At 32.4% G+C, this 27,920-nt stretch overlaps 1 protein-coding gene across 1 annotated transcript; it reads left to right on the forward strand.

Moving 5' to 3' along the window:
* The first annotated feature begins 13,680 nt into the window (after positions 1–13,680).
* On the forward strand, positions 13,681–14,403 carry LOC143046858 (serine-enriched protein-like). The gene has a single exon (XM_076219919.1). The coding sequence runs from the start codon at positions 13,681–13,683 to the stop codon at positions 14,401–14,403; it is 723 nt and encodes a 240-aa protein (XP_076076034.1).
* Positions 14,404–27,920: the final 13,517 nt, after the last annotated feature.

The following is a 27,920-nucleotide window of genomic DNA, read 5'->3' on the forward strand; positions in this document are numbered from 1 at the left end:
CTGAAGATTTTTTGTTGCAACAACCAGTAAAAGGAAAGATGAATAAATTGTCTATAACAGTGAACCAATAATGTAGTTCAAATTAAGTTAACTATCAATTGATAAAAACAGCGAAATTTTAAATGAAACAACATAACGTGAAATTTTGCCCATTTTCAGCGTGTATTTTAGTGGGGTTTTTTTCAAAACGGTAACACCTTACAGTGGCGGATCCAGGGGGGGGGTTCCGGGGGTGCGCACCCCCCTTTATTTTTGCCGATCAATGCATTTGTATCGGGACATATGTTTTGCACCCCCCCTTTGCCCTGGGTTAGCACCCCTTAGCACCCCCCCTTTCGAAAATTCCTGCATCCGCCCCTGCCTTATAAGTTATATGGTTCGCTACTGACCCCATACGGATCCATAGAGGGTTAGTAAAATCCATAGGGGGTGAGGCCGGAGGCCGAGTCCCCTATGAATTTTATTCACCCTCTATGGATCCGTAGGGGGTCAGTAGTTAACCGTATAACGAATTTATCGGACGCTGGACTTTTTCTGCGGCGTTTTGTTGAAAAATAAACAATGAAACACAACAACATTAATAGATGACGTCGCCATTAACGCGTCATGAACCCCATATGAAACTTACTAACCCCATACGGTCTCATAGGGGGTCACCACGTGACGGCATTTAACCAATCACAACGTGATAATTCATCTGTGGTCCGATAAATACATGATATTTGATATTCATTGTGAAACCCTACATTCTCTTCTTCCGTTCAAAGATGTATTACTTATGTAAAGTTTATCTTCTTGTCTTTACAAGCCTATAACATAGACCCAATATGAAATGCACATCTGATCTTGGCTAGGCCGTAGTGTGTGCATTCTCCATCAGAGGCTTCAAATTTGACCACAGTTGACAACAGACAGATACTATCTTTTCTTTAGACAATAATATTTAAAATTCCTTACTGTGTAAATCAACAACATCACCGTGTTGCAGCTTCAATCCTCAATGGTGATAAAGAGAGCTTATGAAAGTTAAAACCAGAAGCTCTCAAGAGCCGAATGTAGGAAAAAAGTCACATGAAAAAAAGTCAAATCAAAGAGCTGAAAGCTCTGAGGAAAAATGACGCCACTGTTTCTAATATTGGGATATTTTTTATGCAAGCCTTGATTTTCAAATACCGTAATTAGTTAAACATTGCAACATGTCTCGTAAGCATATAATTGATATTCGTATATGTGTGTGTGTGCGAAGTAAAGATGACAACCGACTGTTTTTTTAGTACAAATGAATATGTCAAGACTACCTGAATGATCTACAGTATCCAATGACTACTGGCTGTTTTTTTGTACGAATAAATAGGTCAAGACTACCTGAATGATCTACAGTATCCAATGACTACTGGCTGGGTTTTTTTGTACAAATAAATAGGTCAAGACTACTGGAATGATCTACAATATCCAATGACTACTAGCTGTTCTTTTGTACTAATAAATAGGTCAAGACTATTTAAATGATCTACAATATTCAATGACTACTGGCTGTTCTTTTCAAAAATTCAGATACCTTTCATAAATTAAAGCCATGTTGTGTCAATATTTTCGACTGTTTAAAGACACCTGCTACAAGTGAATCAACATCTATCATTTCTTCTTGTAAACTTAAAAAAGGAAAAAGGAGCACATGTAAGACATGTGATATGTTAATCACGACCCCTGATTTCACTAGTAATTTAACATCTAAAACATATTATACTAAATCTTTCGAGCCTCTGGACTGTTCCACGGACAATGTCGTGTACGGAATCGAATGTACTTTGTGTGGACTACTTTATGTTGGTGAAACTCGTCAAACTTTGCGTAAAAGAATGAATCAACACCGGTCTGATAATAAAGATCCTCAATTTAGGGTTCTTTATAACCATTTTAATCAACCGGACCATGATCCTTCTTTATGAAAGTACGCATCTTCTTCTTCTTCTTCTTCTGGAAGTCCACCCTATCTGCAGGGTCACCGCATTTAAAAATTTTGTTTATTTTTAAAATTGCGTTATTTAAAATTCTATCTACTGGTTAAAATTTAAAAAATAATATTAACAGAGTTAGAATAGGATAAAACTAAAAATTAGTTAAAACAGGAACTTGTATGTACACTATACATTTAAAATTATAAAATGGATAAAAGTAATTTTATCAGTTGTTTAATTCTCTTAGCAAAGGAAAGTGAAAGGAACTACTACTAATCTGTACTAGTAGTTGGTTAAATTTATGGACTAGTATGGTTTCTTAATAAGTTTAAATATATGTAATTAAAAGATAAAATGGTAAGGGATACGAATAAAACAAGAAACTTGTAAAAATTAGTTTTAAGTAAAACAGTAGAGTTTGTCAATAGAATTTGGGTCTATAAGATTATTTACAGGGGTAATTAATACATATGCTCTAGTTATGGTTTAACTATGAATTACTTAGTATTAATTAAGTATATAGACAAAGTAGTATAATACTTGTTATATGTTACATTCCCACGACTGACAGCCACTTGTAGTTTAAGCTCAGAACTCAACTGATTGTTCATTTGTTTTCCAAAAGTTGGGTTCTTTTAGCATGCAATGCATAGATCCAGTCTTTGCAGATTCGTTCTAAGTCTCTCTGCTGAGGCACAGTTATAAGGTCGTTCCTAGAACAGTCAACCAATAATTCTAGAAGATCCTCATCAGAATCAATTATACTGCAATAGTGAATATGATTATCCTCTAGTAGGGATTTTGGTCTATCTTGATGAATTTTTCTCACACAATTCAGACTTTCACAGTTGATTAGGAAATGTTTATAATCCTCAGGTCCTACCATGCACAATTTGCATTCTGCAGATTTTGTTCCGTCAAATCGGTTGGTAATACTTTGGGTTTTGTAAGTTCCTGTAAGTATCCTGGATTTTATTATCCCTTTGCTAACATCTCTTTTATTATCTCTGACACTGCTCCAACAGAAGTTTGGTTTTTTAAAGTTCCAGCTGTTTACTTCCATATATTTGAGTGTTGATTTGCTTCTAGCAGATTCGGTCCATCTGTTTTTCCAGGTTTTGTCTATAACATCATGAGTCAATCGTTTCCAATTTTTCTCTGGATTTAGTATAATCTCATGTGCGGATGGAAGATCATAAGATTTGAGAGTTCTGTCCACATTTATGTACCAACTATTTGATTTATCATCTTTTGTAGCTAGCTGTCTAATTCCAATTTTACACTCAATTGAGTTGGGATCTTTTGATATTCTTAGAAATAGGGAAATGACAGCTTTATGTACGAGTTGCTCAATAGATTCGGCTTCGAGTAAGATATAGATAGCAGCATCTGCAGTTCTTTGTGGTAAGGATAGAATTTGTTTAAAAGTTTTTTTCTGAAAAGCTTCTAATTTTTGGATATCAGTTTTAGTAATGTTGAGAATCTCAATTCCATAGAGCATTCTTGGTATAACATAAGTCCGCCATAGTTTATACGATAATAGTGGATTTATACCATTTATTCCATGTAATCCAGCTCCTAATAGGGAATACATTGTAGCTCTTGCAACAGAAATTCTATTCTCTACATTTGGATTATTTTTCTCTTGTCTTTCAATTCCTAAATGTTTAATGTTGCTTTTCGTCTATTTTTTCATTAAAAAGTTGAAGATTTATATCTTTATTCTTCTTGTTAATCATTAGAATTTCAGTCTTTTTGCTGTTTATCTTTACCCGATCGTTTTTGGTACAGTTTTCAATGATGCGGAGTTGGGTTGAGGCATCATGTTCTGAGCCAGCACATAGCATTATGTCATCTGCGCACGTTGGGCAACCCACATAATTGGTTCCAATTTTAATTCCTATGTTTGTGGATTCAAGAGTATCAAGGATATTCTTATTATAGGCCTTGTAAAAATTGGCAGAGAGAATTCCACCTTGTTTGACTCCCTGCTCATTTACAAATGTTTCCGAGATATATCCTTGAGATTTAACTTGTGTAGTTGTTTTGTTATATAGTTCCTTAATTAGTAACCATGAAGCTCCATTAATTCCTTGATGATATAATTTCCAAAATAGGTGTATATGGTCTACCACGTCAAATGCTTTTTCTGCATCCAGAGTTATTAGAATGAGACACTCGTTTTTATCTTTGGCTTCGTTAATTGCTTCACAGATGAGAAGAGCAATATTAATAGAGGATGCACCTTTAGTGAAACCTTTCTGAAGCTTGTTTTGATGTTTATTTAGTGTACCCTCGATTCTAGCTCTAATACAAAGCTCCAAAATCTTACAAATGATGGAAATGACTGTGATGCCTCTATAGTTGGATGGAATAGTAGGGTCTTTGTCTTTTTTGTGGACAGGGGTCAGCAGACCTTTTTTGATGACTTCAGGAACATGCTTTGTATAGAATATATTGTTAATTAAGGTAACTAGGAATTCAGTCAACTCTGTTCCACCATAAATTAGATGTTCTGCAGTTAAACCTTCTACGTCCCCAGCCTTTTTTCTTTTTAATATCGGAAAATTTATCACCACACAAATAGCCCTGTACCTAGTACTCCTTTCCGCAAAGATAGAGAAAATTTCTGGATAAGGGAGTTGGGGACTGCAATGCCATATGGTTGCAATGACAATATTAAAGGAGTAGGAAATTTGTCAAGTCCTGTCTGCAGTGATGTTAATGTAATGAGTTTATTTAATACTACCTTACGACAACAACGTAGTCATGGGCAAAAACATTACCATCGGCCTAATGTAAAAAAGTCTTCCAAATCTAGATCACCCTCTGGGAGCTTTGATGACCTTCTTTCACATCTTCATCATCCACTAGGGTTACATTACATAAGAACTATTCTCTTTTCACTGCCAGTTAATTTTCTAAAACGTTTGAGAGATTATGCACTTGACAAAGGAGGCACCAATACATTTTCTGCAATATACAAACTAGTCAGTATTATTTGTGATGTAGCTCTTTTCCGTCTTTTCAAACCAGTAAGATCGGAACCTTTACATGAGGAAAAGAGGAAATTCCTTCCTGTTGATTTTGCCAATAGAGGAATTGATGCAATCAATATCGGCAACGCTCTCCATCACAAGGAGGTAACATCTAAAATTCCTATTTATTTTCAAAATCAATCTGTTCCTATTGTATCCTACAGTTACACCAAAACCATTGCACCTAAAATATTTAACTATAAGCAAGCGTTGCAGGATTTTGACTTAGAACAATACTTAAAAAACCCTCCGACATGTTCCCACTCGCCTTATAATTACAGCCCCTCTGGTCATGTTATAACTGGAGATCTAAACATAATTCAACATGAAAATCTCCGAAAGGTGATTTCTCATGGTCCTAAGTTTAGAGAACCCCAACACATCAATTGGAACCATAACTTCAAAATAATTATGGATTCCATTGAGGTCTACGCCAGAGCATGGGCTAAGCGAGAAGAAGTTGAACTGGACACTTTGTCAGAATGGGTTAAAACTATCAGGTCTCTGATAAAACGTCGTATTCACAAGTTGAAAAACTGTGTGAACGGTCGACCAAAGTCCGTTTTCAGAGACAAAGAGGCCATGAAATGTCTATCATCTCTTCATGATAAGTATGTTGTTGTTCCTGCTAACAAAGCTTCAAATAATATTGTCTTTATATGTAAATCGTATTACTACGAATTTCTTGTAAAAGAATTGGGTATAAAGGAGCACTCAGGTAATCCCACATACAAAGACATATCATTTGACAAGGATGAGATTTTAGCAAATCATAAGTCCTTCATGGCTTCAATAAACATTACATTGAACACTAAATCGGAGGACTTACCTTGTTTGTATTGGATACCAAAGCTTCATAAAATTCCGTACAAACAACGGTATATTGCTGGCTCATCTTCATGTTCCACTAAAGAATTGTCCATTAGATTGACTAAAATTATATCCGCAGTGAAAGAGGGTCTTCAGAAATACTGTGAAACTGTTTACTCGCGTAGTGGTATTAACCATTGATATGTGGATTCTTAAAAATTCTAAAGAACTTCTAGACAATTTTAAATCTCGGTCTTTTTCTGAAATTAGTTCTATAAAAACTTTTGATTTTTCAACCCTGTATACCACCATTCCCCATGTGAAATTATTGAAAAATCGCCTAATAGAAATAATCCACAACGCCTTTCAACATAAAAATGGTAGCATACGCTATAAATTTATTACTTTGGGATTTCATAAGGCATATTTCGTTAATAGTGACAAACAAAAAGGTAGAACATGCTACACAAAAGAACAAGTGGTCAGTATGCTGGAGTTTCTTATCGACAACATATTTGTTGAGTTTGGAGGTAGACTTTTTCAACAAATTGTCGGCATTCCTATGGGAACGAACTGCGCGCCTCTCCTTGCTGACCTCTTCTTATTTTCACATGAATCGGAGTTCCTTCAGACACTTGTCAAAAACAAGAAGATCAAAGAAGCCATTTTATTTAATTTTACTTTCAGATATATTGATGATGTTCTTTCCATTAACAATCCGAACTTTTCTGATTGGGTTCCATTAATATATTAAATTAAGGTCATTAAGCACCAGAACTAGAAATTAAAGAGACAACAGACACGGCTTCATCCGCCTCATTTTTAGACTTATACCTCGAATTTGACATACACAGTCATCTTAGTACCAGAATCTATGACAAACGAGACGATTTTGATTTTGAAATTATCAATTTCCCCCACCTTAGTAGCAATATACCAACTTCACCTGCATATGGAATATACATTTCCCAACTTATTCGGTATTCAAGAGCTTGCAGCTCCTACTCAGACTTTGTAAAACGTCACCAGTGTCTGAGCAGAAAGTTGATGAACCAGGGGTATGTCAAAGAACGTCTCGTCCTTTTTCTAAAAAAGTTCATCGGAAGGTACCCAGAACTTGTTGATAAATATTCCGTATCAACTTCACAAATAATACACGATGGTCTTGAAGTATAGATTTTGCGTACTGACGTTGTTTATCATCTTAATAACGTGTTATATTATTCTTTTATTTGTCATTATTAATATTACTTTTACTATTAAGTCTGTTTTTTGAGATATCCTTTTGACGTAACTCTGTGCTTATGTATCTTATGCATCACGTCATACTTTGAACGACAAAATTATTTCATGTCTACCTGTGCGAATTTCAAACGCGCAATTTTACTCCAGTACTCAAAACCCTTCTTCCTTGATGGGTGCATTTTACATAGACAAATAAAATCGTATAATATAATCAAAATGAGTATGTTTATTTGATGTACGCTTTTTTGTGCTTCTTCGTTACATTTGTTGTTTTTATAGTGATTAAGATGATAACACAATGTTGACTGCTGTACCCCTATTTTTGACATTTTTACCTATTGTGTCTGTTTGTTTTGTTCACGCATCGGTGACAATATAATGGAATTTGATGCGACTGTCATACAAGTGAGAGGTTTAGCTAGCTATAAAACCAGGTTCAATCCACCATTTTCTACATTTGAAAATGCCTGTACCAAGTCAGGAATATGACAGTTCTTGTCCATTCGTTTTTGATGCATTTTGTTATTTGATTTTGCCATATGATTATGGACTTTCCGAATTGATTTTCCTCTGAGTTCAGTATTTTTGTGATTTTACTTTTTTTGTACATACTAAATAAAGACTACCTGAATAATCTAAAGTATTCTAAGTAATGTGATCTTTTTCTTGCAATTACATTTTTCTAAATCAAGAATACAGACTACTAGTATCCTTTTCAAACCAAAGGATTATGAAGAGCCTGTTGTAACAAGCTCTTATGGCCCACTAGTCCTATAACATATGACCTTGCATTCTTATTCAATTTTTAACGTTTTAATACTGATAATTTCATTTTTTTTTTTTTTTTTTTTTAATTTTAATGCTAAGTGTGGCACATTGATAGAAAAAAAAAATCAGAACAGTAAATAGAAATAGTAAATAATGCCCCCGAGGTCATATGTTATAGGACTAATACCCCACATATTCATTAAATAAGTTACTAGTGATATAGTTATTTCTGTTACTTGAAGCAAATTCTATGTCTACACAATAGCATAATATTGTTGTACTAGTTTTATTTCACCTTGAAGATTAGACAAATAGGAATACTCTTTTGATTTTTTGTTTCATGTCAATCAGGTCGCTTTATATGAAACTTGAAACCACTTCTCTGTCATATTGATATTCTATAACAACTCTGTCCTTGACCCATATAATTGATATTGATTCTTTAACCATATATCATAGTAGCCTAGTTTTTGATTTTGCACTAACCCACCATCTTTCATGTCAAATTTCTTGTATTATATGTCTCTGGCTGTTATCATGAGTGGGTCACCATATATTCAACTTGGGTGGCATTCCAGTTATTGAAATTTGTGTGTCAGATTAGAAGTTTTTCCCCGATTAATTATATATCTTTGATGTTCTAACAATGTTTTAGTTTTAATTCATATAATCAATTAAGTTATAAAAATAGATTTATGAGTATCTTAACAACATCGTGTTGGTACACTTCGATCATTTTGGTAACAAGAAGGACCGGAGACCATGTGTCATCAGACGATTCATACGCACCGCGTGGGTATAACCGTATTACGTAAGAAATTTTATTTAGAGTCGGCATATATATACATAATAACAGACAAAAACATCTCTGGTGAGCTCTTTAACCGACATAAAAATTCATGCAGCATCATGCAAATACTACCAAATAAATAAATTTGGTGAATTTACTGTCTTCTGATTGGTTAAAATAATTAGCTTTATTTTCAATGTTATCAATTTTTATGGCGACACGCCCACTCTAACGTTGTGTATTCATACGCAAACATTTGTGTACGTTGTTATTCGTATTAATATATATCTTTGAGCCTTATTTTTGATAGAAATTTATTTATCATGAATGGCAATAATTTATTTTGAATTTATTGAACCATAAAATTAATTTTTGACTCTTCACATTTAACATAATACGCTTCGCGGATTATTCAATGTGAAGAGTCAAAAATTAATTTTATGGTTCAATAAATTCAAAATAAATAACAGCCATTCATTAAATAAAAATGAAAAAACATGCAATATAATGAAAGCAAATCTATTTTATTTGTGAGCCTCCAGAGTCAAAGTTCATGTGGCAAGCGCCTCTATGTGCATTGAAACGGGGGAATCAGAAAATCATTTGAAGATCATAAAATATAACAGACTAAAAGCATAAAAACAATAAAATAAATAAATAAATACAAGCACTAGCATTTAATGGCAGATATGTTCAATAAATGCATAAACAGCAGAGCAAAAGGCCATTATAAAAAAAAGAAAGAAATTTCAGCTTTGAGACAGCACTAGGTGGAAACGACATGAACTGCAGTAGCATTTTTGACCCGACACCAGGAATTTATATAATTCCTAAACTGGTCAAAAGAAGTCATGAGGTTAGCCTCATTAGGAAGTGAGTTTCATACTTGCACTATAACATAGTAGTCTCAGATACTTGTGCTGCCTCAAATCTAAAGGATCTTTTACCATAACTTGAGGTTCTAGGTCTAGGTACCTCAGCAGTGTTTACATACCTGAAATTATATGAATTGTTTTTTTATTACAATTAAATCTTGAATAAATAAAGGACATGTTTTATTAATTATTTTAAAGGTCTCCGAGGCAATTGAGCGCCTTCTACGAGTTTTTAATGATGGAAGGTTTGAAATCTGCAGAAGTGTTTCGTATGAGCTCTGATGGTCTTCATAAATAAATCGAAGCGCTCGTTCTTGTATTTTTTTCTATTTTTCTGGTATTTTGTTCCCCACAGAAATGCCAAGTCAAAGGGCAGTAACTAAAGTTAGATATAATAAAAGAGTAATAAATTGTAAGTTTACTCTGTTTGTTTAGATGTTTCCCAATTCTTTTCAAAACATTTAATTGCTTTGCAGCCTTTTTACAAGTATTCGAAATGTAAATTGAAGTTTAATTTAAAATCAATCGTAACTCCAAGTAGTTTAACCTCATCCTCACATGATATAGAAATACCATTCAAATCAAACACAATCTTTTTATCATGTGTTTTACTAATTTCTGATTATAAAAATCTTCGTAAATCTGGATAAAGACCAGTATCTATCCAATGAATATCAAGATGATTCCGATTTATTCTTTTTTAATGGTTGTTAAGTTGAAATGGTAAGAAAGGCTGACATTATTAAATAGGAAACTATTTTATTTAGCGATTGCTGATCATTGGAGTGTAAAAAGTCCACCATAACAAAACAGATCTATTTAAGCATACCGATTGTTTACGATTGTAAGACATGTGCATAAAAGTGAAAGCTCGAATAAATATGAAAAATATAACAAAGGGATAGCTCCAAATACCATTAATTAAAAAAAAAAATATGGACAGGTCAAGATTTCTTTTTTTTGTAAATAAAATAAAGTATGTAAACTGGTTCCCCGTCCGACTACAACACTTTGTTCGGGTGTAGCGTAATACAAGCAGATTCCAGTTAGTATGTAAAATAGTAAATATGAAACTGAGTGCGGTAGGCAGAGGCATAATAAATTTCTGGTCAACAGTATCAGAAACATGCCGCTGATAGCGTCATTATCCAAAAATATGTTAATAACATTGTGCTCTATATAATGTAGTATATATATATATATATATATATATATATATATATATATATATATATATATATATATATATATATATATATATATATATATATATATATATATATATATATATATATATATATATATATATATATATATATATATATATATATATATATATATATATATATATATATATATATATATATATATATAACTCGTCTAAACATCAACCCAACAATGTTAGATCTGTAAATTTGCGAAAATTTTTGGTTATTCGAACCCATGCTACTGTTCGAATCCCGGCGAGGGAAGAATCAAAAATTTGCGAAAGCAAATTTACAGATCTAACATTGTTGGGTTGATGTTTAGACGAGTTGTATATACATTATGTACACAGCCATGTATCACCATCATTGATGGCGATCCGATGGATACATGTGTTGTAGGGTTGTCACTGACTCAGACGTACTTATATATATATATATATATATATATATATATATAGTTTATAATATGTAATATATGTCTCTGGATACACTGATAGTCTGATACATTGTACAAGTATTATTATTACTTTTATTAAACAAAACTGTAATTTTTAATTATTTATTTCATACATATACAAAATGACTTGTCATGTCCATTCCACACCATTCCAACATACTTCTTTTATATATTGTGATTTTTTTTTTTTTATTTTTTATTTCATACATGTACAAAATGACATTTGCATTCCAACATACTTCTTATAAATAATTTTATATATTGTGACTCAAGTTTTTTTCCTGTGACTTTTCCCCGTTTACACAAGAGCCAGAGTCGCTCACCTGATTCTACTTTGGTTTTGGAACTTTATGTCAAAATAAATTAAAATTATAACAGATACCCCAATAATGATTGAGGCCAAATTATCCATATTTGATTTCATTCCATTCTGTGGTTTGTATAAGAAAAAACATTTTTATGTAATTCCTATAACTTGGTCTCCCGTTGGTGGCCATTTTTTAATGACAAATCAGTAACAAAGTTCCAAAAACTTGGTAGGCACCTCATAAGGAACATTTATACCATGTTTGCTTTTAATCCATTCAAAGGTTCTTTAGAAAAAGACATTGGTCACATGATTTCTCCATAGTGTTCTATGACAATCTAAGGTCATCCTGGTGGCAATCTTGAGCAGTAAATTGGCAATAAAGTAACAACCTATCATCAGCATCTCACAAGGAACATTTATGCCATATTTTGTTTCATTGCATTCATTGCTCCTCTAGAAGAAGCATTTGTATGATTTTGTTCAATGTTTTTATAAACAGCTTAGTTACAGATATTAAAGCATTAGATATTGGTATTGATATTGATGGTGAAAAAGTTGGCATTTTGTTATATGTAGATGATATTGTACTGATTGCACAGAATGAAAGCGATGTGCAATTACTCTTAGATATTTTAAATATATGGTGTAAAAATAAGTTATTAAATGTTAATCACGAGAAAACTAAAATTGTACATTTCAGAAATAATTCTGTACAGCAGACAACAACATTGTTTTTATTTAATGATAAGCAGATATGTATTGTACAAAGCTATGAATATACCCCCGAACGATGCAATTCAAGGGGATATGGGCTGGAGACCTCCAAGTGTTAAGCAGTGGACTTGTGTTTTTCGACACTGGGCTAGATGTAACATAATGTGCACAGATAGATTGAATTATAGAATGTTTAAATGGTGTTACAGTAATGCTCTTAATAAGAGAAGAAATTGGTGTTTTAGGATTATGTCTAAGTTTAAAGAATGTAATTTAGATTTATATACGGATTTAAATAATGCATTGTATAAACAAAATACTACGCAGCTGGAAGAAGTTTTATTTGATAAGTATATAGAAAACTGGCAAAATAGAATATTGACACAAGATGTTGGTAAAAAAATACGGACTTATAAATTGTTTAAAGACAGTTATGGAAGTGAATCATATTTATCTAAAAATTTATCGTATAAATATAGAAGTGCTTTTGCTAAATTTAGATGCGGAGTAACTCCGTTGAGAATTGAAACAGGGCGGTATGAAAATAAAAATGTAGACGAAAGAGTGTGTTTTATGTGTAAAAATGATAACATCGAAGACGAAAACCATGTAATATTATCATGCCCTTTATATGCAGATTTGCGCTTTGGTCTATATAGCAAAGCTATGAAATATAATGTAGATTTTAATGATTTGTCTGATGATGATAAATTTGTTTATTTATTTAAAAACATTAATTGTTATGATATGGTTGCCAAAACCTGCTTTGATATTTTAAGTAGAAGAAATACCTTTTTATATTCTTAAAATGAAAATATTTTAATAATCGTATGTATTTTAACTAGTTTTATATAGAAATTGTTTTACAGTCTCTCATAATTCTTTATAGAATGGTACTTGTATTTTATATTTGTGCATTGTCTGTTTTATATTGTGTATATACTCTGTATGTACTGTATATTTATGTATTGCAAGTAGTGATATAAATATGCATGAATCATACACAATCAGTTATATGAAATAATATTTCACATTCTATACGACATCTTTCCATAATTTCAAATGAAACATTTGAATCTAAAAATGGTAGAGTATATCAACATAAAATGATTTATGTATTTATTGTGTTTTTAAAAGATAATTTTAGATGTCAGATTTTATAAGCATTATTGATTTAATTACAATACATAAATCATATTTGCTCATTTTTTCCCAATGATAATTATACAAAAGGATTAATCAAACTAGTTTTACTAACTTATCAACTAATCAACAAAATGAATTGAATACCTTGATGACCCCAAGCCAAAGACAATCCAACAACTCAGTGGAACTGTAATTGACAGAAATGTCTCCATGTCTATATTTTAATGCCATTTTATGCTACTTGTCAAAAAGGAGCAATTTATTTCATAATATTTCATGTATATAAATACAATAATATGAAAGTTAAAATCAATTCAAATTATATCTCTGTTTATACACACAAATATACAACACTTACAAAATGGATAGATGTGAATCAAATTTGGCTTTAGTTGACTTTGAACAAGTGGATCAGGATGGCTATTCCTCTGGATATGAATCCACACCCTCAGACTCAGAGTCATCTACATCAACCCAGAAACCACAGAGTAACAGACTGATACCTATCAGCCACAACAGGGGCCCAGTCAAGATCAAAGAAAAGATGAGCTACAGAAATACACAAGCTCTGACAGAACAATTAAAGGTCATCTCATCCATACCAGAACTTTGTGATGTAACATTTGAAGTTGGCTCAGAAAAAGTCAAAGTTCATGGTGTCAAGGTCATCTTGGGAACAAGAAGCAGAGTGCTGTACAATCTTATCTTAAAGAAACAGAAAGAAGCTGAATTTCAGAGAAAAGCTGACAAAAAAGACAAGAAAAACAAAACCTCCATTCAAACAGACAAAGTGACCATTGTTGTAAAGAAGTATGAACCAGAGGACTTCAGAAAGATCATACAGTTCATACACAGTGGTGCTGTGGACATCAACAGTTCATGTGTAGCTGGACTTTTATGTGGTGCATCACAGTTTGGTCTGGATGACCTTGAAAGAGCATGCTGGGACTTTGTCAACCATTCTGTTAAATCAGGGACCATCTCAAAGGTTATACCATCTGCTAAGAGGTACATTCATCATAAAACTGGACAACAACTCCTTGAGAAGATATTCAGTTTAACACAGCAAAGTGTTGACCTTTGACTTTAAGTGCTGACTGATTGTTTTGTTTAAACCTTAGTGCTATACTGTTCATTATGTGCTTACCATGTGCTTATTAATTGTGATATTAAACTTCAAGTAAAACCTACAGATTTTTTTTTTATTTTCATAGCTTGCTGTTTGTGGTCTTTAATATGGGTAGAAACTCGAAGTAGACCATGTATGAAACACAATTACTGTCACTTATCAAGTAATAATATTTTCACTGACAAGCCATCAATATGACATGATCAACACTGCATCACATCCTATATAATAATGAGTATATACAGAAACAACACATTGTCATACTGATTTAACTAGTCAGAAAAAATAAACACTCAATTATCCCAGTCAGAAAACTCTAGCCGTATTGGGCACAAGTTTTTGGAACTTATGGTCCTCGGAGCTCTTCAACTTTGTTCTTGTATGGCTTTCGGACTTTTTTTTTTGCGTCACTGTTTAGTCTTGTGTTCAGACGAAGCGCACATCTGGCGTATCAAATTTTAAACTTGGTACCTTTTGTTAGCTAATATTCGTGTGTTTATCTGTCCTATATGGTCTCCCATTTATTTGTATTGTAGTCCTTTCATGTAATGTTATTTTAATGTTAATATATTGAACATTGCCATAAAAGCGGGAGGTTTGGCATGCCACAAAACTAGGTTCACCCCACGTTTTTTTTTCTTAAAATGTCCTGTACCAAGTCAGGAATATGGCCATTGTTATATTATAGTTCGTTTCCCTGTGTGTTACATTTTAATGTTGTTTCTTTTGTGTCGTTCACGTTCTCCTCTTATATTTGATGCGTTTCCCTCAGTTTTAGTTTGTAACCCGGATTTGTTTTTTTCTCAATCGATTTATGAGTTTCGAACAGCGGTATACTATTGTTGCCTTTATTAGATGACATAACTTAAATCAAGGATTTGTATAGTCTAAGAAATCTTTCTTGTTAAGATGATTCTTTCTCCTTTATATACATTAGATCTCCTTCTGTCCAGATAAATTTATTTTGGTTTTAAACAAAATATTTTACATTGCTTTAAACATTTTAATATTTAAGTTTATAAAACTGAAATAAATACCATCTTCAGTTTCAGATCGCTTCAGGGTTCTTGTATAACATTTGGAATAGAACGTAAATTTTATTTTACAGATAATAGGTGAAATTTCAATTTCTGCCTCGCTAACATATCTAAGTTAAGCACATTTTGTATAATATTTTATGTTGAGAAAGGATAAATTTTGTATTACAACGATAATTTAGGAAATTCCCTCTCTACCTCACCAGCCTGTGTATGTGAATGACTGCCACCAAGATCTATATATACAGCATCCTTGTCATAGACAACACCACCAACTCCTGACATGGGGGCGTATATCATCCCCTCCTTGGCACTGAGGGACCGTCTCTTCACCCTGTCAGGACTTGAACAGGGGTCAGATAAGAAGTGCGTATCACTGATAGAAAAGTCACCACAACCTGTAACAAACAGCTAAAAATATGCAAACAACTCTGATAGAATATAGAAAACACTCCGCTCTGATGGAGAATAGCAAAAAAAAGGAATTGTTCATAATATTAATGGTTATTCTTCAGTATATCATGAGATTGCTTCTGAGTTTAGTGTGACATCCATTTTTGCCTAACTAGTACATATTTTTGTTTAGAGGGCAGCTGAAGCCCACATAGTGCAGGATTTTTTGCTGCGTTGGCAGGCAGTGTTGATATCCTTTATACCAGTATCTTAAACAATTGATTATAGGCGAAATTATACTGGTTTGTGCACCGATTATATTCACTGCAAATTATTCCTGAACATGCACACTGTTGCTTATCCGTGCTAAACTACAAAAGTCGTACTCCACTGATAGTGAAGGAAAGAATAAAGAAGAAGACACGCGTTTCGTTTACACAAGACTTACCATAAATGTGTATAGCTTTCAGTCAGTCCTTCCCGTACTTTATGGTCACGCTATTTGTTCTACCCAATAAAAAAAAATAACAATCATACAATATGTAGAGGAATAAAGTTTATCATACACCATCAAAAATTTAAACTTTTTCTTGAGAAAAAAACATGCAGGAAAGAACACCTTGAAAATTTATGCCTTTATAAAGGTCGTCTAGCCCCTAAACTCTAGTAAATTTTGTCCTTTTAAAAATGATATATAATATCCTTTATTAAGTGTGAGCAGTCACTTTGCGTCCCTTGTCGTCTAACCAACTGTCCTCTGAAACTACTAATGGGCTTGTATTGTTCATTTAATCCATTAACAAACAGGTCTACTATTTCTAGAAATACAAAATGGCGGTAAAATTCAGTTTTTGGCCTATATCTTTAAGTATAGTAAAGATTTGTATCTGTGTGCTATATATATATGCCCCCTGATAATAATGTGTTTTACCGAATGTATGACTTAGATGTCTTTGACGTTTTGCAGGAACAAATAGAACATTATAGTGTATACGGTTACATTGCAGTGATTGGTGATCTCAACGGAAGAATAGGTTTAGAAAATGACTTCATAATGCAAGACAATTTAAATGTATTTAATTGCAATGAAACTGATTTACTTAATTATGAACCTGATCTACCAAGTAAAAGAACAACAGAGGACATAAAGCCGGCTAATTCGTTTGGTCGTAAAATTTTGAATTTATGTAAATCTTCTGGTATAAGAGTATGTAATGGTCGTTTTGGGAAAAAAAGTGAAACTTTTACATTTCAAAATAAGAATGGATGTAGCATAATTGATTATTTACTTTTATCTTGTGATTCTTTTCTATTGTTAATGATTTTGTCATTGGTGATTTTACTACCTTTTCATGTCATGCACCGTTAAAAGTTGTATTTAAACTTAAAGGATTAACTTTAAATGAAATATGTACTTGTAAAACTGTAAAATACGATTCCGATAAAGTTAATGAACTGATGAATAGTTTATCCGACGAGCCAAGGAATATCGACGAAATTGTGAACAATATTAATTCGTGTCTCTCCGATATTGTCAATAAATATACGAAAACAGAAGTGACTAAAGTTTTAAAATGTGACTATTGTAACAGCTCAAAGCGAACTTATAAACCTACACATATAAGGCAAGATAAGCCATGGATAAACGATGACTGCAAACAATTGTATATAGAATATAGACGCTCGTTGAAACAATTTAACCAAAATAAGTGTGAAGAAAACAGACTAATTTTAAATCTTGCTAAACAAAGATTTTAACGAACTGAAAATAGTTTAAAAAGACGATATAAAAACCAGAGGGGAAACATGTTGAGTTCTATGACAAAAACAAATCCTAAGCACTTTTATCGAAAATTCAGGAAACGAAAAAAGGCCAAACAAAGCAACATAAAATTAAACGATTTTGTTACGCATTTTAAAAACTTAGTTTCAAAAGAAGAATTTGACGACGTACCGGAAATAGAAGTCAACAATGAAGTCATTTAGGGAGCTACCATTTGATTTTTATGGGGGGGGGGGGGGGGGGCTAGGATGAAATTTGAAAAAAATAGGCAGGACAGGAGTTTTGAGTAAAAAAAAAAGGCAGGATGAGACACTTGCAAAAAAAAAAGTCAGGATGACAATTTATGTAAAAAAAGTCAGGATAAACTAAAAAAAAAAAAAAAGCAGGACCGAATAGAGTGAAAAATAAAAAGGCAGGACAGAGATTACAACTAAAAAAAAATGCAGGACAAAATTTTTCATCCTAGCCCCCCCATAAAAATCAAATGGTAGCTCCCTTATGAAGAATTGGACCGACCTTTTACGGAGCAAGAAATTGATGTTTGTGTTAAAAACTTGAAAACTGAAAAAGCAACAGGCTACGACAATCTATTAAATGAATTTTTGAAGGAGTGTAAATTAGCCCTACTGCCACTGTTATGTAAACTTTTTAACGTAATACTTATTACCGGTTGGTTTCCTGAAATATGGGTCAAGAGTGTTTTAGTTCTGCTATTTAAAAAAGGTCAAGTTGAAGATACAGGAAATTACAGAGGAATTTCGCTTGTGTCTCATGTTGGGAAATTGTTTACTTCTGTCATTAATACAAGACTATTAAAGTGGTGCAAAGAATACAGTATATTGACTGACGCGCAGTTTGGATTTGTCCCCGGATATATGGTACACACGACGCAATTTTTGCCCTTCATTCTATTGTATCAAAAAGTTTACGTAAGGGAAAACGTCTCTATTGTTGTTTTATTGATTTTGTCAAAGCTTTCGACAGTGTGTCACATTATGTTTTATGGCAAAAAATGTTAAAATGCGGTATCAGTGGAAATTTACTGAATCTTATTAAATCAATGTATTCTAAGTTAAAAACTTGTGTTAAATTAGATGGTGAATTTTCAGATTTCTTTCATTGTAATGTTGGCCTAATGCAAGGCGAATCATTATCACCTTTTTTATATGCAATTTATGTAAATGACATAGAAATTGAGTTAATTAAACAAGGAATAGAACCATATAAAGTAAAATTGTTAAATCTTTATCTTGTTAGGGAGCTACCATTTGATTTTTATGGGGGGGCTAGGATGAAATTTGAAAAAAATAGGCAGGACAGGAGTTTTGAGTAAAAAAAAAGGCAGGATGAGACAATTGCCAAAAAAAAAAGGTCAGGACGACAATTTAGGTAAAAAAAAGTCAGGATAAACCAAAAAAAAAAAAAAAAGCAGGACTAAACAGAGTGAAAAATAAAAAGGCAGGACAGAGATTGCAGCTTAAAAAAAAATGCAGGACAAAATTTTTCATCCTAGCCCCCCCATAAAAATCAAATGGTAGCTCCCTTATGTATGCTGATGATATAGTTCTCTTCAGCGAAAGTGTTTCTGAATTACAAAAAATGATAGTCACTGTATATGATAGTTCATACAAGGATGGTCTTGACATTAATCTAAGAACAACCAAAATAGTTGTTTTTCGTAACAAAGGTGTACTGAAAGAGAACGAAAAATGGTATTTGAATGGTAAAATGATAGAAATGTGTGATCAGTTTGTATATCTTGGTTTGTTATTAAACTATAACGATACTTTTACTGTAACACAGAAAACACTATCTGAACAGGGTAGAAAGGCTACATTTTGTTTATTGAGTAAGATTTATGATGATTGTTATAACACTGAGACTTTGATATCCTTATTTGATACATATGTAACAAGTATTGTGAATTATGGTTGTGAAATATGGGGTTTCCATAAGGGACCTGATATAGAAACGCTTCATTTGTACTATTTAAAAAGAATTTTGAAAGTGAGAAAAACGACTGTAAACCATATGGTGTATTTTGAACTTGGGCGTTTACCATTGTATGTAAATAGATATGTAAGAATGGTACGTTACTGGTTGAAGTTATTAGAATCTAAAATTGTATATTGAATAGTATTTATGAAGACATGTACGAATCTAGTTTTGTTAAACCGAATGATAAACTCAATTGGAGTTGTAAAATAAGAGACATACTAAACAGGTATGGATTTAATGATATATGGTTAGCACAAAGTGTTGGAAATAGTCAATTATTTTTGCATGAATTTTTTATTAGTTGTTAGTGGCGTTGAACTAGCTGTCAGATAACTGCGAGTACTCTCAGATCTGTTCATTGTGTCTTTTTGTGTCGGGATGTATAAGTACCGGGGCACGTCCACTTGTATTTTGTCCTTCTGATGAGTTAAGCCTTTTTCAACTGATTTTTATAGTTCGTTCTTATGTTGTACTGTTATACCACTGTCCCAGGTTAGGGGGAGGGTTGGGATCCCGCTAACATGTTTAACCCCGCCACATTATTTATGTATGTGCCTGTCCCAAGTCAGGAGCCTGTAATTCAGTGGTTGTCGTTTGTTTATGTGTTACATATTTGTTTTTCGTTCATTTTTTTGTACATAAATAAGGCCGTTAGTTTTCTCGTTTGATATTGTTTTACATTGTCTTATCGGGGCCTTTTATAGCTGACTATGCGGTATGGGCTTTGCTCATTGTTGAAGGCCGTACGGTGACCTATAGTTGTTAATTTCTGTGTCATTTTGGTCTTTTGTGGATAGTTGTCTCATTGGCAATCATACCACATCTTCTTTTTTTATATATTAGTTATGTTAAATTATTCATTTTGTTTATTTGCAATATAATGGTAATTGGATTTAGATAAAATGTCAAAACCAGTAACTTTAAAATATGTGTAAAAAGAGCCGTTGGGGTAAAGCACGCGACCAAAAAAATTGTGTCCAAATTTCGTAAATGAACATGTAATAATAAATCTGCAGATATGTGCAGGTGCAATACTTAAATATCGTAAAGGGTTCTGTGGAAATAGGGGCATTTCCCCCGCAAAAAGTGAATCCATTTATCAGTCCATTACAGGATTTAAAAAAAAAAATCAAAAAAATTCTTCAGATAATTTTTCTTGATCTGGAATATTAGTTTCGGCCCAAGTTTCGTGACAAACTTTGAAGGTTTATGAATTTTTAATTAAAAAAAAGCCATACAGTCTGCCATTAAGATGGATGGATGGTTGTTTAATGTCCAGTGGCAAGTCAAATGCATATTCAGGACAAGAACATGATACGTTTAAAGGTCACATGAATGCTTTTTATAAGTATATTTATTCTACTAATTTGTCTTGTAAGTCATTTATTAGTTATTTTTTTTTATTCTTTTCAGAGATGTTTCTCAGATCTTTTTTTCTTGTTACTTTTTTCTCTTTCTTCGGTGTGTTGTTATTCTGAGCATGGGAATTCTGTTAATGCTGTAGTGTTAAGCATATGTTAAATGATTAACACTTAGGTGGCTTTTAACACGTTCAGGTCTTAATTAAGTGTCATGGACCATTTGAACGTGTATTGGGTTTTATAAATTAACACTTTAACATGTTAATGCATTACACACTAGTGTTACTATATTAACTCATAGCATGTTATAGAGCATTAATACCAGTGTTAATGGATAAACGCAAGTGTTATGGATTAACACATTAACATGTATATTAAGTGTCATTCCTCGGGTGTTAATAATAGCGTAAAAATATTAACACTTGTTTTTACAGTGCAGTATCAATATTCATATTGAAAATAAACAAATTCACTTTCAAAACTTTGCTTCAAACCAAAATATTAAAAAATGCTTGCATTCTACTCAATTTTAATTTAATTCGATTTGACAAAGAATTTGTTGTTTTAAAAATGTTAACCACAGACTATAACTATTAGTACCTGTTATTTTTTCCCGTAAAACTGCATATACAATATTTTGCTCTCAGTCAGTTTACTCATTTGACCACAAACAGTTTTTGTTCAACTTCCGTAAAATTTCACAAAGGTTTGGCAAAGTTATTGTTATCTAAAAAAAGTTTAACACAATGAACCTAAATATTGACACTTTCAACGAAATTAAGGATTGCTATGTCTTGCTTTGGCGTCATAAATATGTCACAGGCTCGACAAAACTGTAAACCACAAAACGAATCTCCGAAGATGACGAAGTGCTTTAAACAAAAGGGAAATGAGTATAGAACTCACAGCATAGATTCAGACTTGACAGAAAATAAACGAATATATAATATGATACCATTTGGCTGAAAAGTAAATTTGATCCGCAATTACAAGCCAACGAAGAAAGAATTATAAAGCTGATGTGCTTCTAACAAGTTCTTTTTATTTTCTTTTAGTTAAAATATTTTTTTTATCAAAATTCAAGTGTACGCCCGGGCGTTTTGACGTAAACGTAGCTACGCGCATGATTGAAATGATTATCAAAACAATAACGGTAAATAGAACTCAAATATTTTCAGTTCAATATCAGTAAAAATGTTCAATAAATATTTTATGAAAAAAATCTCAACAATAATTAATGAAATTTATTCGAAAACATTTACTAGAGATAATTTTATAGGAGTTTAATTCAATCAATACAAAACGGTATATGCATATTCATTTTCGTTCATTCTTATATTGTGGTTAATAACTACGACCATTCGTCAGCTGTGCGCTTTTAATTACGTATATTGTCGATAAGCTATAAGAGTTAAACAGATTTTATTTTTTCCCAGAATTCAACACATCGGGCTAAAACGTCACGACCCACTCGAGAATTCAACCAAAAAAGTTATAAATACTTGATTTTCTCCGTTATTAGAAGGAATATAAATTTAAAACTTTGCAAATGTGTTTTTTATGTTAAGATGAACATAATTAGATGATAAGTAAAAAATCGCGGAATTTCCCTTTAAAAAAAAAATAGCTATTCGAACACACCTACTCTGTTTTTGTGATTCATTAGATAGGTATTTCACTTGACCCATATATTTCATCTTTTTTGTTTTATAAAGTCAACCTGTAGCTTTGGTATATAAAAATGATAGAACCTGAAGCGAGACGATGTATGAAATATTCTTGCTTTGTACGATATCAAGACAAAATATTTGACTCAAACACGCCCTTACAAAAAAAGGTGCACTCGATTTTCTCTTTTCGATAAAATTGTTAACCATTTTTTTGAACTTTGTCTTGAGTCACATAATGGAAGGGCAGACACGAAAATTAATGAACTAATAGATTGATATGTTTTCCGTCCGTGGTAATTTTTAAAAAAAAAATCGAAGGTTATGCATTTTCTTCATCCAACTTGAAAGAAACCCAGTCGTCGACTTGATATCTAATTGTTCTGCATAACTATATAATTACATTAGATGTATGTTTCATTATGATACTTTATTCTGATTGGCTAACTGCACATCACTTGTTATTCCGTAAGCAATTGCATTGCCCAATAAAACTTTTCATTCATGATAACATGTGGTCCCACAATAAAGTGCTCAAGTGAATTAAATAAAACAATAATAAAATTCATATTTTCATGCTCATTGCTAAAAAAATGTAATTATAAGCATTGAATGCTTCTTTTTGTAACTTCATAGGGTTGTAAAAGCGTTGACCGTGCGCACATTTTTAATATGAAGCGCGGAATTCGGTGAACGCTTTTACACCCCAATGAAGTTACAAAAAGAATATTCAATTTTTTAGTACTAGATAAATAGAAAACTTATGCAAATGGTGTTTTTAAAATAAAACACTTTGTAATTGATAAGAAGATTGTCATTTTATTTGATTCTATTAACTTTTAATTTTTTTGTCACTATAGTAAACATTACAGTAAGTATTTATCGCCTTCTCTAACAAAGAGCTTCAAATCTTTTGTTCTATTTCAACCGGGTTTCCGCCTGATCACTGATGCCTCGGATCCATATCCAGATTTATCAAGCTTATGTCCAGGAAAATAAAAAAAAAGCACCGATTATAAACCTTGCAATGACTGTCACAACGAAACAAGTCAATTAACCACCATTTAAAGAATGATTTATTGATTGTTTTATGTTCAGTACCACTTTCAACATTTAAGGACTGAACAAGAAAGTCCATACTTGAAAAATCTATAAGAATCAGCTGATCTATGCATTTATTGTAATGTGAAATTGTGCCAAAGACGGTCAAAGCATGTTTACAATGTGTGTTCTATTCAAACACTTATTAAATTCACGACCACGTCTTTGAAATAATTTCACTGTGTATCATCGTACAGCGGATATAGGTACTAACCAAGCGGGCGTGAGCGATTTTGACCTTACACGGTAACCAAAATCTTTGTTTTGATCACATAATATCAATGTTTATACTTCAATCTAAACATAATTGTTGTTTTAAGAAATGATTTGGTCGTAGGTTGATGATTACAGATGTCTCATTATTTTCCCAAATCTGGAACGATTACTAAAAACATGTGCAAATACTTGTCAAAGAAGTTGGCGCTCGTCTCATCCGATATAATTTTATATTCATTGCAACTCTTTTTCTGATAGAAGGCCACTTTGTGTGTGTAATAAGTATAGCTGTTTCAATAATTGGCATTGAAATCTTTACAACATATGTTATTTTTCGATATTTTGTTCCGAAAGAAACATTGTGTACGGTGTTTAGCTGACCACATAAATCCTTCTGTACGGTGCATAGTTCAGATGTTGTACACCGTACACAAAAACTTTATTTTCATACTCGTTTATTCCTTAAAAAGATTCAAGGTATGGGTAATCACACGGTCAGGTAGGTTTATGGGCGTTTTTCAATAAAAACGTATTTTCTTGTCCCAGCCACTTTAAAAAAAATATGTTTGATCTTTGCAAGTAATTTTTTGTGCAGTCAGTACATTGAATTAGATTTAACATTTTTAAGCAAAGAAACAGTTTATTTTTAGAGGGATTGATAAGATATTGACTCCTGAATGGTCCAAAACAACCAAAATGGCATGTCCCTAGACCGCCTGTTCAACATTCATACCGTCTAAAATATCGTAAAAAAATGAAGAAATAAATGTTATTTTAACTTTACATAAGTTCTTTAATAATTCAAAAGTATGTTCAGAGCCAACATATTTTAATAAACAGCTTTCAATATAGGATTTTTAATTTCAGAAAGTGTGTCCCTCACAAAATGTCCACTACGAAACGAAGTCATTAATATTTGCCAATAAACAGTTTTATAAAATCAATGTAATGTTTGTTTGCAAGAGATATAAACATTAGGGTCTTACAAAAGAAGTGATGCTTTTATAACGGCAATTAAATTGTTGGTAAGAAAAATTGAGCACATCAAATGGACCAGAGTGATACCGTATTTTTGTTAATGTCCACTACGAAACGGGTCAAATCTCCTTCAGTATCTGGTTTTAAAATTATGAAAAAAATATCAGTGTACAGCTTAATAAATGCATTGATGAATACAATCAGTCTTGTTACTATTGCAATATAGGGATTGTAGGGGGGGGGGAATAAAACATGCGAATATGTCCTCTACGAAACGGTCCCCTACGAAACAAGTATGGGAGAAAAACGTTTCGTCGTGGACACTACCACTACCATGCAGTCTTTTTTTAATCTTTTTTCAATTATATTCGTGCAAAACAAATAACAAGGCTTAGTTTCATGTAATTTTTATTATGTTTTTATTAACATATAATAGGGTCGATGTCAACTACGAAACTTTTTGTCCACTACGAAACGGTTTTGTCCACTACGTAACGCATCAAAATGTCCACTACGTAACATGAGTTCTACCTTCATATGTGAAGTACTGTCTAATCTTTAACGATAAAAATGGTTTTCCAATTCAGAAAAAAATGATATTTTTCTAGTATTTAAAGTAAACAAACTGGAATGTCTATAGGAAACATTTAAAATTGCAAAAAAATATGTGTGTTTAGAAGAAGTTTCGTAGGGGACAAAAGTCCCCTACGAAACAGTACACAAATTATGAAAATAATATTATTTTAAAGAATATTTAAGATTGCACTTTTTGTTTACAAACAGGTCTATAATAGAGGTATTCAAAATAACTCTTGAAATTAAATTTTAGACAAGTTGATTTTCCATTTTTTTTTTTAGGTCTGAAAGTTACGTTTTTATTGAAAAACGCCCTTATGATTGGTAACTATTACTTTGCCCTGTATTAGCTTTCTTTCAGATAAAACATGTAAATGTCTCCACAATTGTATCGAAATTGAAAGTTTGTGTTGACATTCACAACTATTTGCTCATTTACAAGTTAATTGTTCTTATTAGAATATCAAAGTTGTTTTATATATTATAAATAGGAAAAAATCGATGCGAAAATTATTTGGGAGCAGGAATTTCAAATGTTGACAAATGTACATTGAATATTGATAAAGCAAACAGTGGCGGATCCGGGGGGGGGTTCCGGGGGTGCGCACCCCCCCTTTATTTTTGCCGATCAATGCATTTGTATCGGGACATATGTTTTGCACCCCCTGCACCCCCCCTTTGCCCTGGGTTAGCACCCCCCTTTCGAAAATTCCTGCATCCGCCCCTGGCAAAACAAAGATTTTCGTTACCGTGTAAGGTCAAAATCGATCATGCCCGCTTGGTTAGTACCTATATCCGCTGTACTGATCATACACGATGAATTTCTGATAGTTAAAATTACTAATTTTATGTTAAGGAAAGTGAGATCATAAGAACTGTTATTATTATAACTGTGTTTATCAAAAATGTATGTTTCAATTTTATTAATGTTTTCAATTTACAACTACTTGGGGGGAGGGTATCAATTATTATCTATTATCCTGATTTAGAGTAATTTCTCGCAATTTGATTGGTTGATATTGTCCTAATAAATTGTTTGTCTGTTTGTCTTTTTCATTTTTAGCCATGGCGTTGTCAGTTTATTTTTGATTTACGAGTTTGACTTTCCCTCTGGTATCTTTCGTCCCTCTTTTGGGATCATCTCCCTTATACCATTGACCTAATAAAATAGAAAAAAATGAGTTACTTTATAGTCCTAATATTTCTAATTTTTCACAGTTTTAGACTATATTTTAAATTAGTTGATTTTGTCCTTATATTGAATCTGAATATAATAACCCTTTTATTGTATAGCAATATAATATTTGAAAGTAAAAACTGGTTTAAACTAAGATTTTGTCGTTGATGACGTCAGTAATTTTGAAGATTTATTGCACTAGTGCAATAATGGAATTTATTGCACGCTAACTTTTGGTTACATTCTGTGGTAAATATTATATTGCTATGCAATGATATGTAATATAACAAAATAAATTGAATTCTAGTGTTCCTGTAGCTGATTGCGGCCTTTCTACAATTGATTGTGAGTTTATTGTTCCATAAGTGTATACCATAGCCAGGGCTTCAAGCTACGATAAGTTTGACAATTATCACAATACAGTTATATAATTTTTCTCAGACCTCTAACCAGAGCAGATTCACTCAAACTCAGCTTTCTCCCTATAAAAAACAAAAAGGACTGGATCATTCAAACTGGACATTTTCATCAAGATAAAATTGTCAGATCATTTACTGATACTTTTAGGATGAGGAATATGTGAATCAATTATTACACTTTCCAAATTATGTGCTTTTTGTTTTTATTTGTTCAAATTAGTGATAATCCTGTTTGTATCTGAACTGTTCGGATGTTTTTACTTTTTATTGACATTTGGTCTTGAAAGGGTGTGCAAAAAAAATGATTCCATAGTACACGGATGCCCCTTTCCCACTTTCATTTTCTATGTTTAGTGGGCCGTGAAATTGAATTCAAAACTCTGATTTGACATTAAATTAGAAAGATCATACTCATAGGGAACATGTGTACTAAGTTTCAAGTTGATTGGACTTCTACTTCATCAAACACTACCTTGACCAGAAACTTGAACCTGAAGCGAGACAGACGGACGCACAGACCAGAAAAAACACGACTTTCTAATATCGTACGTGGGGCATAAAAACAAGATCACGTCTTCTTGTAGATAACATGTTCTAATATTAAATTTGGTTAAAAATTATCCTTTCTATATTTTGAAGGGTTTGCTTTTTTTTCTTACCAGTTCAAACCCACAAGCTTGATACTGCCTACGTCCAATTGCGATTTCCGCGCATTACGTATACGATCATAACTTACTTTGAACTTAGCACTGGGTTCGTGCACATT

Source organism: Mytilus galloprovincialis, chromosome 9 (genome assembly GCF_965363235.1).
Source record: "Mytilus galloprovincialis chromosome 9, xbMytGall1.hap1.1, whole genome shotgun sequence".
Classification (NCBI taxonomy): Eukaryota; Metazoa; Mollusca; class Bivalvia; order Mytilida; family Mytilidae; genus Mytilus; species Mytilus galloprovincialis.